The sequence below is a fragment of the Triturus cristatus genome, chromosome 5_1 (genome assembly GCF_964204655.1).
Source record: "Triturus cristatus chromosome 5_1, aTriCri1.1, whole genome shotgun sequence".
NCBI classification, from domain to species: Eukaryota; Metazoa; Chordata; class Amphibia; order Caudata; family Salamandridae; genus Triturus; species Triturus cristatus.
Window position 1 is genome coordinate 404,896,991 of NC_140587.1, and position 15,222 is coordinate 404,912,212.

General features: G+C 50.3%; 1 protein-coding gene across 15 annotated transcripts in view; it reads left to right on the forward strand.

Annotated features, from left to right (window-relative positions):
- Positions 1-15,222, forward strand: part of UBR5 (ubiquitin protein ligase E3 component n-recognin 5) — a 2,036,132-nt gene that overhangs the window by 1,190,305 nt on the left and 830,605 nt on the right. For all 15 annotated transcript variants that reach the window (XM_085605144.1, XM_085605147.1, XM_085605145.1 and 12 more), the window contains one exon: positions 11,014-11,137. In XM_085605144.1, the coding sequence (XP_085461270.1) occupies positions 11,014-11,137 (124 nt within the window). The remainder of the gene's footprint in view (positions 1-11,013; positions 11,138-15,222) is intronic.

A 15,222-nucleotide genomic window follows, 5' to 3' on the forward strand; every position in this document is an offset into this window, starting at 1 on the left:
TGCGCACGGTGCCCTGCGGCCCCCTGTGCCCAATCCCGGGGTACCTACCTAACCTCCAACTACCCAACTTACCTCTCAAAGTGGTGGTGGCACCTGAAGAGTCCTCGTCCCCGAGCTTGCAGCCTTTTTCTAAACCAGAGATTTCCCATTAAAATCAATTGAGCGCCCGAAGGCTCAAAAGCACTCTGCACCCAGCCGCCCGAGTGGCCCTGGCAGTGAAAACTCTACACCTACCTACTTCCCCACTTGCCCTGAGTAAGTGACCAGGAGCCCAGCTCCCACAGCCACGTGGCTTGCCAGTCAACAGCCACCAACCAAGGCCCCCCCTATCCCTCATAGGATAACATTGGGCCTAACTCTCTCTGCACCCGGCCGCCCTAGAGTCGCTGAGGGTGAACCAACTGTACCTACCTGACCCTGGGGGACCCCTGAGTCTATGCCCAGAACCTCAACCCTGCCAGTCGAGTACTTATCCTTAAACCGCTAACTCTATTTTCCTCATAGGGTAACATTGACTGGCTTTTTCCTGAAATTTCTTCTAAGTGTAGACTTTTCAATTCTCTTAAAATATTCACAAAAAATCAGCCGAGTAACGAAAACGAAATTACTCACCTGCTCTTAGGTGAGCTCCCAGTGCTGGATCTTGGCGCCCAGCACTGACTCTGAAAAATACTTACAACTGTACTTACCCTTAACCCAATTTTCTTCCATAGGAAACCATTGACTGTTTTTCTGTGAAATTTCTTCTAAGTGTCGATTTCTGCAATCTTTAAATATTCTTCAAAAATCGTATAATATCTGAAAACGTAATTACTTACCTGTTTTGGATAAAGGTCCCAGTACTGAGTCTAGGCACCCAGTACTGGATTACAAAAGTAACGAGAACATACTGTACCTGCAACTTGCTCTTCCATAGGGACTGTTTTCTTTGAAATATTTTCTAAGTGTCAACTTTTAAAATAGCTAAATATTGTTTAAAAATAATTACAGTAATTAAGTCGACTTTCATCACTTGATTCTGAGTACTGACCCAGGACTGAATCTAGGATACAGTCCTGGAATTCCAAAAGTAATCTAAAAAGTAATCTGTTGCAAATAACTTGAATATACCATTGAGCTCAATGCATTGTTGTGTTTAAAATAGAGTTGCCTACTGCAACCACTTGTAACTGTTTCCAAAAGTCAATTGCATATTGCAAAAGTATTTATATGAAACATCTCATTCTGAGAAAGTATATTTTAAATCCAAGTGTTGGTTCTAAAATAAAACCAGCATATATTTTTTTATATATAAACCATTGGCCTAGAGTTCAGTTATTGAGTGTGTGAGACCATTTGCTGGCTGAGTGTGTACAACAAATGCTTTACACTGTCCTCTGATACTGCCTTACTGCTCGACCAAGCTACCACTTTAGAGAGTAAGGTTATATCTAACTTTAACCTCTGTCAAACCCTGGAGGACTGTGGACTCTGTACACCCTGTACCTATTAAGGAACAGTATATACAGAGCCACTTTCTCACAGAGACCAAAGCAGTTTCTGTCCCATGATTGGTACTGAACCAAATTGAGAGGGATCAAGCAGTTCGTCTCCTCCAAATAAGCCATCAGTTGTGAGTTGAGCTGCTTCACCAAGATTTTAGACTGAGTAGGCAGTAGAGAAATGGGCCTATAATTTTTCAGATCTATGGGATCCAAGTTTGTTTTCTTTTTTAAAGAGGCTTACCAACTGCGCTTTTTCACAGTTGAGGGTAGATTTCAGATCTGACAGATTTATTGATAGTAATTGCAAGCTGAGGAGCAACCGTCTTAGCTACCAGCTGCAGGACTTTAGGAGGACATGGTTCAGATAGAGAGCCCGACTTCCTACCAAGAAGATAAACCTCAGCGGTGAGGAAATAGGGTTTATTATATGGTGTGGTTGTATGACCTCCGTGTAATACTCACCAATCCCTTCTAGACCAGTAGGTTTTGTTTGTCAAACCCTTAGCTCAACCCTGCATAGCTGTGGCTCTGAGCAGCAAGCCTTACACAAAGGAATACGTGTAAAGCATCTCAACTGCAACAAAACAATTGAAGAATCGACAAGACACCCAAGAAAAACAAAACCAACTTATAAAAATAGTCTATTTTTAGACACCAAAATTAAAAAAGATGCACTGGAGGGTTCTAGAGATACAGATTTCAAAAGATATAGTAAATATGAACTTTTTCACTTAGCTGCAAAGAAGCATTGGCAAATTCAAAAATTTTGAAAGTTAGAAATTGTTAAGAAAAACTTGGGTAAGTATAAATGCAGTTACTTTAGGCAACCAACTCTGACAGAGAGCCAGTCAGGGGGACCAGCAAGGTCCTCTGAAACAGTTACCTCGAGAGATGAAGTAGTTTTCAGTTAGTTCTAGGCACGTTTATCTCCTAGCCATAGACTCCTATGGAAGTGGTCCTAATGCAAGGTATACAAGATGCTCAAGAACGCTGTGGATGCAATGCGGTTGATGGGGTTCTTCCTGCGGCTACTCCTTGGTCCACTGCTTGGTGAGGCGGACCTGGCCACAGGGGTCGACGTCCCTCGATGTCCTCTAGGTCTTGGCAGAAGTACAGTCACCACTGGGTTACCAGTTGCCCGGTATGGTGGTAACTAACAAATCCTTCCTTGGGCGGTAACTTGCCTTCTGGGCAATCAGGCTGCTCTATGACGTCTCTCCCGGGTCCAGCAAACTCTGGTGCAACTTTGAGTTTCAGTTCATGGTCCTTGGTGCTACGATCTGGACTACCACCTCGCCCCAACAGGCTTCTTCAGCTGTTGTGGCCCAGTGCTGCGAACAGGAGGTCAGTCAACTGACTCTTGGAGTCTCTTGCTTCGGCTGGGCTCAGGAAACTTCTTCTCCATGAGCTGGACACAGCCGGCACAGTCCTTCCTCCTTTGCTAGCAACAATGTTTAGCTGGTGCAGTCTACGTCGGTGCAGCCTCTCTTTGCAAAGTCTGTGGTGCAGCAGGACTGTCCTCCTCCGGTCCTGTTCTCCAGTCAATTGAGATCTTAGTTCTCGGTGCCCGGGTGCCCTTTTTATGGCCAGAAAATGCCCTCCGGCTAAAAGCGGTCAGTAGCAAATGAGCTATTAGGTTCCCTCCAACCTGATGACCACTTTCTGTGAGGTATGGTATCTGGCTATCCCAGAATTCTCCATTCTGCCATATGATAAAACCCTTGACTTGGTGTTTAGCGCTACCTACCCCAACCCAGAGGTATGTACGCGGCCCTGGAAAACTGGTTTAGCAACTGGCTTCCCCACTCCTTCCCGAGTGCCAGCTTGTCTACCTAAACAATAGACAAGCCCTCCAGCCCAGTGTTCACCATTTGCCCTTCAAAAGCGGCTTCTCCTCTCAAGCTTACCTCTTGGGCTAACTCTTGTGTGACTTCCTGCCAGGGAGAGGTAAGCCCTCTGCCCCGCCCAGTCTTCTGTTGTCTCCTTCATGTGAGTTGTTTGCAAGTATCCCCAGGAAGGCAGAACGCTGTCTCAGGGAAAGACCCTGTGTGCAATTGTTGATGGCCACAGTGGATTTAGGGCAACAATGTGGAAACTTTGTAAAAGTTGCACACTGCAACAAATATCTGAATGAAACACGTTAGTTAGATTCCTCAGCTTAGAATATCCCCAGGCGTCAGACTGGATCCGGAAGATTTTTTGTCAGCAATACCCCTTGCGCATCGCTAGGCGTCGTCTGCTGCTCTGCGTCCGTCGTCGTCGTCGTGCGCCGGAATGACGTCGTCGGAGTACTTAGCCGCCGCCCTCGTGCGCTGATGTCAGTTCTTCTTTTTTCTGCGCCAGTAAGCGCAGATCCGGGAGAGCTACCCCTTTAGTCAATTTTTTACTAACTTTTTTGACTCTTTTTGGTCAGTTCTCGACTCTGGTGCCGGTTGGATGCCTGGTTTCAAGGCCTGCGACGACTGTCACCGACTGATGTCGGTGACCGATCATCACCGCCGGTGCCTGTACTGCTTGGGCCTCGACCACGACGCGGCGTCGTGCTCCGACTGTATGGCCCTGACCTCGAAAGCTAGGTGGGAGCGGTCCCGCAAGCTTCTCGAGCTTCGCCATTCGGCTCCGCGTCGCTCTCGATCCCAGTCCAGGAGGAGGTCCAAGGATCGGTCGCGGAGCCGCACTCGACATCGTCACTCGTCTGGCTCAAAGTCTTCGGGTAAGTCGAGGCACTCCAAGAAGTCCAAGAAGCGACACCGCTCTTCGGACTCCCATCGCCGGTCGCGCGACTCGGCCGAGGGTCCGGGTGGTTCCACCCCGCGGCTCCGCAGGAGCCGCAGGCGCCGCGCAAGTCCCCATACCCGACGGTCCCTGGGACTGACGCGACGCCGGCGGAGGTCAGTGCCTTCCTCTCGGCCATGAGGAATCTGGCCCTGCCATCGACGCCCGCTGGCGCGCCATCGGGCCCCGCGGACTCGACTGGGCTATCTCGCATGCCGGCGGCTCCGGCCCCGGCGCCGTTGGAGGCTCTGGCTCCGACGCCGCAGGTCCCCGAGGGCCTGGGCCCCCGTCGACGCCGGTCGACCTCGTTACGCCTACTCCGCTGGCGCCGACACCGATACCACCCCCGACGCCGGCTCCGGTCGACGTCGATCCCCGGTTCAGCCCCAGTCCGGTCCCGATGCCGAGGCGGCGCCGCCCGACGCCGCATCCGATGCCGCTAGAGACACATATTGTCTATCGACCGGCTCCGGTCATTGCTCCTGTTTACCAGGAATCGGATGACGGGGGCGACTGGGAGGGGTCTGATGACCCTATGGCCCTTCAGAGCCAACTTGCTCAGGACTGGGCAGATGAACTTGGGGAGGCCAGTGGGTTGGATACCTCACCAGACACTGGATTCATCTCTCCTCCGACTGTGGCTTCGGAGGAGGGTGCAGCCTTTTCTGTGGTGCTGCGCAAGGCGGCCGAAGCCCTTGGGCTCGAGCTGCCTGCCGTGGCTGTGAGGACTAACATCCTCACTGAGGTGCTTCAGTCTGCCGCATGCTCCACTGAGCCTCTGCTGCCATTCAATGAGGCCCTCACTGACGTTCTGCAGGGCACCTGGTCCAAGCCCTCCACAGTCCCTCCTGTGGATAGGAACGTTGCCAGGCGCCACCGCCCTGCTCCGGGCGACCCCAGTTTTCTGTCTCAACACCCCTCCCCTGAGAGTCTGGTTATCCAGGCCTCTACCTCCCAATCCTCCTTCCCGTCCGCTCCTCCAGACCGGGATTCCAAGAGACTGGAACAGTTTGGTAAGAAGCTGTTCTCTTCGCTCAGTTTGGGCCTGCGGTCTTTGAACACTGCCTGTCTCTTGGACCGTTATTCCCACTCTCTGTGGGATGTGGTGGAGGACGTGCTGCCACTGTGCCCGGAGGAGGCCCGGGCGCGGCTTTCCTCGGCCTTGGCCGATGGGAGAGATGCAGCATGGCATGCAATCCGATGTGGGCTTGACACTACGGACTCGCTGGGTAGGGCGATTTCTACCACGGTGGCGCTTCGACGTCACGCCTGGCTGCGGTCCACGTCCTTTTCAGGGGATGTCCAGAGCACCCTCATGGACATGCCTTTTGATGGCGCTCGCCTTTTTGGTGACAAAGCGGACAGTGCGCTGGCTCGCTTCAAGGACTCCCGGGCTACGGCCACGTCCTTGGGCCCCGCGGCCACAAACTTCCGCTTTTCGCTCCTTTCGTGGCCAAGGAAGGGACTCCTCCTCACGTCCGCCTAGCCACCGGCCGCAGAACCAACCTGCACGCGGACGTGGTTTCCGCCGAGGCGGTACTGGAGGTCGACGCGGTCAGTCTACATCCACCCCGGCAGCATCCGCCTCAAAGCCTTCCTAGTCTGAGCTTTCAGGCCCATTCCACGCCAGTGGGCGGCAGAGTTCGCCATCACCTGCTCCACTGGCGGTCCATCACATCGGACAGGTGGGTGCTGCAAATCGTCCGAAGGGGCTACTCCCTCCCCTTCGAGACGACCCCTCCAGCCATGCCACCGCAGCACCACCATATCTCGGGGGATCATTTGAATCTTCTCCACGAGGAAGTTTCGGCCCTCTTGGCCAAGGGGGCCGTCGAGCGCGTTCTGAGCCCAGAAGTAGGTCGTGGTTGTTATTCCCACTACTTTCTGGTTCCCAAGAAGGGCAAAGGGGGCCTACGCCCTATCTTGGACCTCCGGAACGTCAATGCCTTCCTCCGGAAGGAACGGTTCAAGATGCTAACTTTAGCTCAGGCTGGCTGCCCTCGACCCTGGAGACTGGATGGTAGGGTTGGACTTGCAGGACGCCTATTTTCACATCCCCGTCCTGCCGGCCCACCGGCGTTCCCTGCGGTTCACGGTGGGTCAGGAGCACTTTGTTTACCGTGCTCCCCTTCGGCCTCACCAGTGCCCCTCCGGTGTTCACGAAAGTGATGGCGGTGGTCGCAGCTCATCTGCGCAGATCAGGGGTTCCAGTCTTCCCCTATCTCGACGACTGGTTGTTGAAGGCGGGCTCGCCCCAGACAGTCGTCTCCCACCTCCATACTACGGCGGATCTCCTGCATTTGCTGGGGTTTTCCATCAACGTGCCGAAGTCACACCTGAGTCCCTCTCAGAAGCTCCTTTTCATCGGAGCGGTTCTCGATTCGGCGCAGTTCCGGGTTCATCCACCGGAACAGCGGGTCCGGGATATACAGGCCCTGATTCCCATCTTTCGGCCTCTATCCTGGGTTTCGGTCAGGCTAGTGTTGCGGCTTCTGTGGCTGATGGCCTCCTGCATCCTACTAGTGCATCACGCCAGGCGGCGCATGCGGGCTCTGCAGTGGGACCTGAAGTTTCAGTGGGCCCAGCATCACGGCAACCTGTCCGACCATGTCTTGATCTCGGAGGGCACTGCACAGCAGTTGCAGTGGTGGCTCACGGACCGCGATTGGGTCACGGGCAAGAGCCTCTCCCTACCCCTACCGGAGCATGTCGTAGTGACGGATGCGTCCCTCCTGGGATGGGGTGGCCATATGGGAGAGGCGGAGATCAGAGGCCTTTGGTCTCCGGTAGAGTCTCGCCTCCACATCAACTTGTTGGAGCTGAGAGCGATCCGAATTGCACTGAAAGCCTTCCTTCCCTCTGTCCGGGGAAGTGTCGTGCAGGTGTTCACGGACAACACCACCGCCATGTGGTATTGCAACAAACAGGGCGGGGTGGGGTCGTGAACCCTTTGTCAGGGGGCTCTGCGCCTCTGGACATGGTTGGAACACCAGGGCATCACCCTGGTGGTTCAACATCTGGCGGGTTCTCTGAACGCTAGAGCAGACTAACTCAGCCGCCGGTGCATGATGGATCACGAATGGCGTCTGAACTCCGAGGTGGCGCAAGGTCTCTTACAGCAGTGGGGAGTGCCTTGGTTAGATCTATTCGCCACCGACGAGAACGCGCAATGTCGGCAGTTCTGCGCGTTGGAATTTCCAAGGCGGCACTCGCTCGGCGACGCTTTTCGCCGCGAGTGGAGTTGCGGTCTGTTTTACGCCTTTCCGCCTATACCACTTCTGCCCAGAGTGCTGAAGAAGATCAAGCGCGACCGGGCCCAAGTCATTTTGGTGGCTCCGGATTGGGCACGAAGGTACTGGTATCCCGAGCTACTCAGTATGTTGACCGATCCTCCGATACGTCTGCCCCTTCGGGAGGATCTTCTGTCGCAGCAGCAGGGGACGGTCCTCCACCCGAACCTGTCCAGCCTCCACCTCCATGCGTGGAGATTGAGCGGCGGCAGTTGATGCCATTTGACTTGCCTCCTGAAGTCTGTGATATCATTCTGGCAGCCAGGCGCCCCTCCACAAAGACGGTATACGCCTGCCGGTGGAACAAATTTGTGGCATGGTGCACAGCAAAGGCTGTGGATCCCCTTTCCGCCCCTCTTTCTGAGGTTCTCCTCTTTCTTCTTTCTTTGGCCCGGCAGGGCTCTGCCCTGGGCACCTTGAAAGGTTATCTTGCTGCTCTCTCTGCCGTCTTACGGCTTCCAGATCAGCCCTCTCTTTTCAAGTCCCCTGTAGTGTCACGCTTTCTTAAAGGCATTACTCACACGTTCCCTCCTGTCCCTTCCGTAATGCCTCAGTGGGACTTGAATCTTGTCTTGACATTCCTGATGTGCGCTCCCTTTGAGCCTCTTCACAATTGTCCTCTTCGTCTTCTAACTCTTAAGACTGCTTTCCTGGTCGCCATCACCTCGGCTAGACGGGTGAGTGAGCTCCAGGCTCTATCGTCCAAGCCTCCTTTTCTCTCTGTTCATCCGGACAAGGTTGTCCTTCGGCCTCGTCCTTCCTTTCTACCGAAAGTGGTGACCCCCTTTCATCTTGGGCAATCTGTCACCTTGCCTACCTTCTTTCCGCCTCCTTCCAAAGAGGAAGAGCGGCTCCACCGTCTGGACCTAAAACGTGCGCTCTCCTTTTATTTGGACCGCACCAAACAGTTCCGGGTGGACGACCAGTTTTTCGTTGGCTACGTGGGTGCAAAGAAGGGAAAAGCTGTACACAAACGGACCATCTCCCGGTGGGTCGTTTTGTGTATAAAAATCTGTTATTCCTTGGCAAAAAAGGAACCGCCTGTTGGGCTGCGCGCCCATTCTACTCGAGCCACAGCGGCTACTACTGCTTTGGGACGGGGGGTCCCTTTGCAGGACATCTGTCAGGCGGCAACGTGGGCTTCGCTGCATACGTTTGCCAGGCATTATTGCCTGGACAGCCAAGTCCGGAGGGATGGCTTCTTTGGCCGTTCTGTCCTCCAGGACTTTCTGGTGTGATCTTGGTTCGCAGACCCACCACCGGGGTTGGTATTGCTTGGGTATCTATTCTAAGGTGAGGAATCTAACTAACCTGTTTCCTTCAGATGAACAAGTTACTTACCTTCGGTTACGATGTATCTGTAAGAAACATTAGTTAGTTAGATTCCTCACCGACCCACCCATCCTCCCCGTTCTGCGAACTGACATCTAGGGTTAAGGCTATCCCTTTCAGGGCCCTACAATTTTTTGGCACCAGTGTCGGTATCTTGCATGGCTCTGCGTTCCTGGCGCGGAAGGCTATGTACAAGAACTGACGTCAGCGTGCGAGGGCGGCGTCTAAGTACTCCGACGTCATTCCGGAGCCGCAGACGACGCCTAGCGACACGCAAGGGGTATTGCTGACGAAAAATATTCCGGACCCAGTCTGACGCCTGGGGATATTCTAAGGTGAGGAATCTAACTAACTAATGTTTCTTACAGATACATCGTTACCGAAGGTAAGTAACTTGTTCTGCATTAATATCGACTTGGTCATCAAGTTGTTTAACTTGCAGTATCAACTTTAGACGTTAGCTGTGGCAGGCTGCAACTTTGCATTCACAATGGGTCTTCTTGCCTTTTCTTCAGTTAAAATCGCAATTGCAGGTTTTTGCTGTTGGAACTTGTAAAACACATGTTCCACTTCTTAATATATATACATTACCCTTCCTTGGGGCTCGCTAGGCCTAACTTAGGGGTGCCTTACATATAATAAATAGGGAGGACTTTGCCAATAAAAGTAGTGGCAAACCAAAGTAGAGTTTCCAGTTTAAAACTGCCCTTCCATTCTGAATTGCAGACTAGGAGCCATGTTTTACCTTTCTCACACCTTGGATAGCACAACTAGAGCAGCAGTTCCTGGGGTGACCTGCTAACTTACAGGCCCTGGAGAACCTTATACCATGGCCTTACAGCAGGTTACAAGCCAATCCAACATACAGCCCTTAAAGGTCAGGACAAAGGCACTGAGGTCTGGTTAGCAAGCCTCTGTACACTCTGGATCGAAAAACCAGCAGCCTCAGTTCAAAACTTGGGAATGACCATACAAAAAAGGCATTTCCTTACACCATCCCTCACAAAGGGAGCCATTAACAGTGCTTTACTCTGCTCCTGAGGTGGAAGGGCTGGGGAGGAAAATGTGCATCCATTAATTAGCTGTCACACTGTACCAGGGTTGGGACATCCCAGGCCCATTGAACAAAGGAGAGAGCCCAGACCTCTGAGCCAACACAGAAGGGGGCACCCCAGTTGAGATGTGACCAGGGACTCTTTGAATAAGGCTATCTTGAATTGATCCTGCATGCAATGCAGGAGAGTTGGCACAGGGGTGGAGAAGTGATATTCACCCTAGAATTGGTCAAAAAACACTTGCACAAGGGAGAGCGTGTTGTTAAGGAAAAGGCTCCAGGAGGCTAGGGCTCGCCACACTGACCAATTGAGCCCAAGATTGTGAAGATCTGCCCAAGGGCCCGGGAGAGGAGGATTTGACTTTTGATTTAAACCGATCAAGTTTGTAGGGTCTAAGAAATTATAACCTCCTGCCTTTCTCAGCTAAAAGTTAAGCACTCCCAAGGCTGCAATTTTGTTGGGAGTGCTGCAACATATGTTGGTTTGTTATATGGCTACCTGTTTGTGGCTTCGGTAATGATCCTTCTGGTAGATACTCTGAACGCAGATTATGCAAAGTCCACCCTCTTGTCCCTTCTGTTTACTGATGGGCTCTGTGTCTTCTAAAGCAACTGATGTTAATGCGCCTGGGTAGCGCTTATACATGGGTACATTTTTCACTTTCGGGGCAGAACAACGTTTATGTAGAGCTGCACGACGACACCTACCAGTGTGTAGGAGTACTGCTTTTGAGTTTCCAGATCCAATCATATGCCTAGGGGAATATTCATAAGGAATCTACGGTTAGATTGCCCATTCATCAGAAAGAACATTACTAAATGGAAGTAACTTGTTCGCTTGTTCCATGGCTTATCAGCCTGGGCATCACATGAGACTGGTGGAAGCAGGCAATTTAGATTGCCAGCACAGTTACCATTTTGATAAGTTGCTTAATCTACTAGCAAGACAACAGTTGGTTTTAAAAATAAGTACACTGAAGAAAAAGTTCAAGTAAAGGTTTGTTGTATAACTTGCTTTTCTGAAAAAAATAAATCATGTTTTAATTTGCTTCTTGCATTCTACTTGTCTGTTTTGAAGCTCCAGCCAGTCTCAGTCCTCGTATATTATAAGGAATCCTCAGCAACGACGGATAAGTCAATCCCAGCCAGTTCGTGGCAGAGATGAAGAGCAGGATGATATTGTATCAGCTGATGTGGAAGAGGTTAGTTTTTCAAAAGCTCTTTTTGAGCGTTACTATTGATTTTGATGCGTTTAAAGTTTAAGTAGTTGATCTTTTCATTTGCTATATATTCCTAAACAAATGAGTCCATTCAGTCTTATCAAATTATCACCTTTAATTGACTTATTTGTAATTGTTACCTGTCATTAGTTGCAAAGCTTGCTAGTCTAACAATTATTGCACTTTGAAGTCATTTTTATTAATTCCTGATCAAACCTGTGGATGTGGATCACTTTGTGCATTTGCCCAAATTGATCTTTAATTTTTAAATCGCTTCGAAGTCAATTTATGCTTAAAAGCTTACCCCCACCTCACAAAATGTATTTGGAGGTTATACTTATTGACTATTGAGCACATTGTTTTACTGGCATGATTTTTAGTTAATGGACAGTACTTATCTGATGGTAGTGCCTGTGACTCTGAAGATTTAAATCTGCTTTTTGTATTTCCTGCTCAGCTGTGAAATAAAAGTAGCATATTAAGTGTTTTCCTGCAGTCAAGGACACAAATATAGCCTGTACACTTTCTGTCTGTTATTAGCTGCTATTGAGTTCATATATCTTGGCTAGTCACTTTTTCCAAATCCCTGGTAAAGACATATATATTTATATGAACCTTTGGGCTAGTTCTACTCACTGCTACTCCATAACAGCAAGTGAGTGTTTCTGTGCATGCATATGTTTATAAATTCTTTGTCCCGCTGCTAAAATGGAATTACACTATTTCTTTCTATCTCTTATTCTTATATAGGTTACACCCATATTCCTGTGCGAGCTGCTATTTAAGTTCAGTGGAAGAGGGGAATTAACCAGTAGCCAGTTCTTTTGATTATAGGTACATGTACATGGGGTTAGTGTGAGGCTGTGCTAGTACATACACTAATCTTCCTTCTCCCCGCTTTACAAACAGGAACACCCACACCTTCTGTGAACCATACCTGTTTATTTGAGGTCATCAAGGGACCATTCTTCATTTCTCTTCCTTGTTTTCCCTCTTCCCCATCACACCATTCTTGCTTTGACCCTGTTGGGCAGGATTGGTGGGCAGGGGGAGTTGGCACTCTTCTAGTTTGTCTTGCATGTCGTTCCCGCGTAAAACCAAGTGAGAGTTTCGAATATGTAAGCCACCCCTACAAGCAGGCCTTAGAACCCTAAGGCAGGGTGCATTATATGTTAAGGCACACCTGCATGAGTAGATGTGTACTTTAATTCCTAGCTCCATTGCAAGTGATCAGGAAGCCGTTAGGACATGTATTGGGCATTAGTCATAACAAGTTACCCAGCTACATGATGGCTTCACTGAAAATAATGGTATGTAGTATCAAACCCCTTGTCTTAATAAATCTATACTGATGGCAGTATCGGATTTATTATGGCGTGCACCCGAAGGGCTCCTTAGAGTTGCCCCCTGAAATCCTACCAGTCACATAGTGTTCTGGCTGACTGGTACCCTCCAGCCTGCAACCACAGATGAGTTTCTGACCTCCTTCAAGGGAGAACACACACACTCAGAGGTCTGAAACAATGCCTGCTCTAGCAGAATGTGTTCACAATCTTCCAGCAGGAGAGCTAGTGCTTTAGCATATCAAGTCCAGAGGCTCCAAAGCATCTGCCACCTTTGATGTGCGACAGCAGCTTCCTCCCAAACCTGGGGAACGCTACCCCCTGCCCTGGGGCCCATTTGGCACAAGAGCAGATGGGAAAACTAGATAGTCAGAGGACCGGTCACACTTAAAGGCTAGGCACTCCCCTAAGGTGGACCTCCTGAAGTGGGCAGCTGAAGAAGCGTTTCACCATCTTGGTTTTGGTGAAACTAGGAACTCTGGTCAGGGTTATGCCCACTCTTTGCATGAAATGGTCATATAGGGCGTGTAGACACCCCATTGGTAGGTATCCCATTGGCATCTACGCTATACTCCCCTAAATTCAGTATTTGGAGGTCCCCCTGACACCAGACTGAAAGATGTGTCTACGTGGGAGCAGAAGGACATAGAAGAACCATCACTTAGCACAAAACCCTGCCTGCCTGATGGTACCTGGAAAGTTGCAAAGACCCGACTCGTCCATAAGCTGTGCATCCTTCTGAACACTGGGAAGACTGTCCAGCACTACGGCATTTATCTAACATCTCCCTTGGGGTGGAGTCATCGTCAAGATGTTTCTATGGTTCCAGGAGGTCAGCCCCATCTCGCCACTAAGTTTTGAAATGCTAGACCCTCCAGTAGCCCCCCTGCACCAATACCCTGGGTACCGGAGCACTTGAAGCAACCAAGTCTTGTTAGTGTCCAACCGGGACACCACCGCTGTCAAAACCAACCTGCACGACAAGGGACTTGAAGTCCGACAAGGCTCACACCGAGAGTTGCAGTGCTGTCTTGTTTTCCTACCCTCTGCAGGTCAAACCGAGAACCGTGAGAGCCTCCAACGGAAGTGGGCAGCTGGCCAAATGTAGGAAGCTAGTGCTGTATATACTATAGCAAAGTAAGATATAGTGTGCGCAGTCCAGTGTATCACCAATGATATAGCAGAGGCTAAATTGGATAATCATTAACATCTATCTGTGGTGGTGTGGTCGAGCAGTTAGCCTTATCAGGAGGGTGGGTAAAGCATTTATTGCATTCACTCAATCAAGGCTGGTAGCACACACTCAGACAGAATCCAGACCAATTAGGCAAGCATAAATGTAAGTTTTATTTCTAGAACCAACCAGGACTTGGCATAGGTAAGTGAAATCTACTTTAAAATGCAAAACTGTACAAGGAAATGCAGTTGTGGTCAAAATTGCAATCGTTGCAGGTTTGTATTTGCTTTTAAAATACAGGGAGATTACTTTGGAATACTTTTAGATTACTTTTTTGTATTACATTGACTACTCGGGGTGATATGCCTAGCTATCACACTGTGGATCGTACAATACAAAGGTAAGACAGACACCTTTTGGTTTAAAGCACAGTTACGTTTCTTTCATACAAAACACAGTTTCGCACTTTAAACATTTTAGGAACAAAAACTCTTAACATAGGTTCCTATGGGGAAAAGACTGTTAACGGTTTACAGGTAAGTAAATGACCTGAAAGAATGAGTTTTGGGGTTTAGGACTAAGGTTCCCCAAGGTCCAATTAGGCACTAAAATCGCACCTCCAGTAGCAGTAGGGTGTCCGGGTGCAGGGTGCAGAGGCCCAATGTTGACCAATGGGGTTAGGGGGCCGTCAGTTGGGGGCTGCTTATGAGCATGCCACTCGGATCTGGTAGCCAGCTCCTGGGGTTAGGATGAACACTGCTTGTTGGATGAGCACTGCTGGGGCCAACAATCAGCAAAGGAGCTGCACCACTGGTGGCCGGATGCAGAGTGCCAAGATGACGTCGGGAGCCCTGTTGTTGCAATAAAGGTCTCCCGTTTGAAGAGAATGCTGCAGGTTCGGGCAAGAAGGTTTCCTAAACGCAACCACCGGCAGAAGAAGTAAGTTGGATTCTTGGGAGATGCCTGGATACCATTGGTTGGCCACCCAAGGCCGTAGAGCATCGGGTGCAGGGGTGCCTTGAGGCGTCAGATCTTACCAGCTCCGGTTACGGTCAGGGGCCACCCTTTCGGTTGAGAGTGCAGGGGTTGGCTTGAAGCTCGAAGCAGTTCGGTGATCACCAGGTCCCAAGTCAGGATCGCTGGGGAGACCTCCCCGTGCTGTTAGGCCACTCGAACTCAGGTCGTGGGCGTCTGGTGCAGAGTGATGCAGAACTGCGGAGCCACCTGGAGGAGCCTTTTGTTGAGCAAACCCGGTGCTCATGGGAGACAGGGCCTTGAAGATGAGTGCAGGGCAAGTCTTCCGGGTTCTGGGGGGCTGCTGGCTGAGACACACCAGGGTTTCTGCTGTAGACAGTTCAGAGTTGGGACAGGCCGGTAGGGCTATAGACAAAGCAGTTGGTGTCCTCTTCTTCCTGGGTCAGCATGGCTCTTCGGTCCTTCTTTCTTCCTCGAATCTGAGAAGGCAAGGTTCAGGGTCACCCCTAGATACAAAATTTACGGGAGTTTACAGGGGTGTGCAGGTCGGGATCAATAGGTCCCTCCCTTGG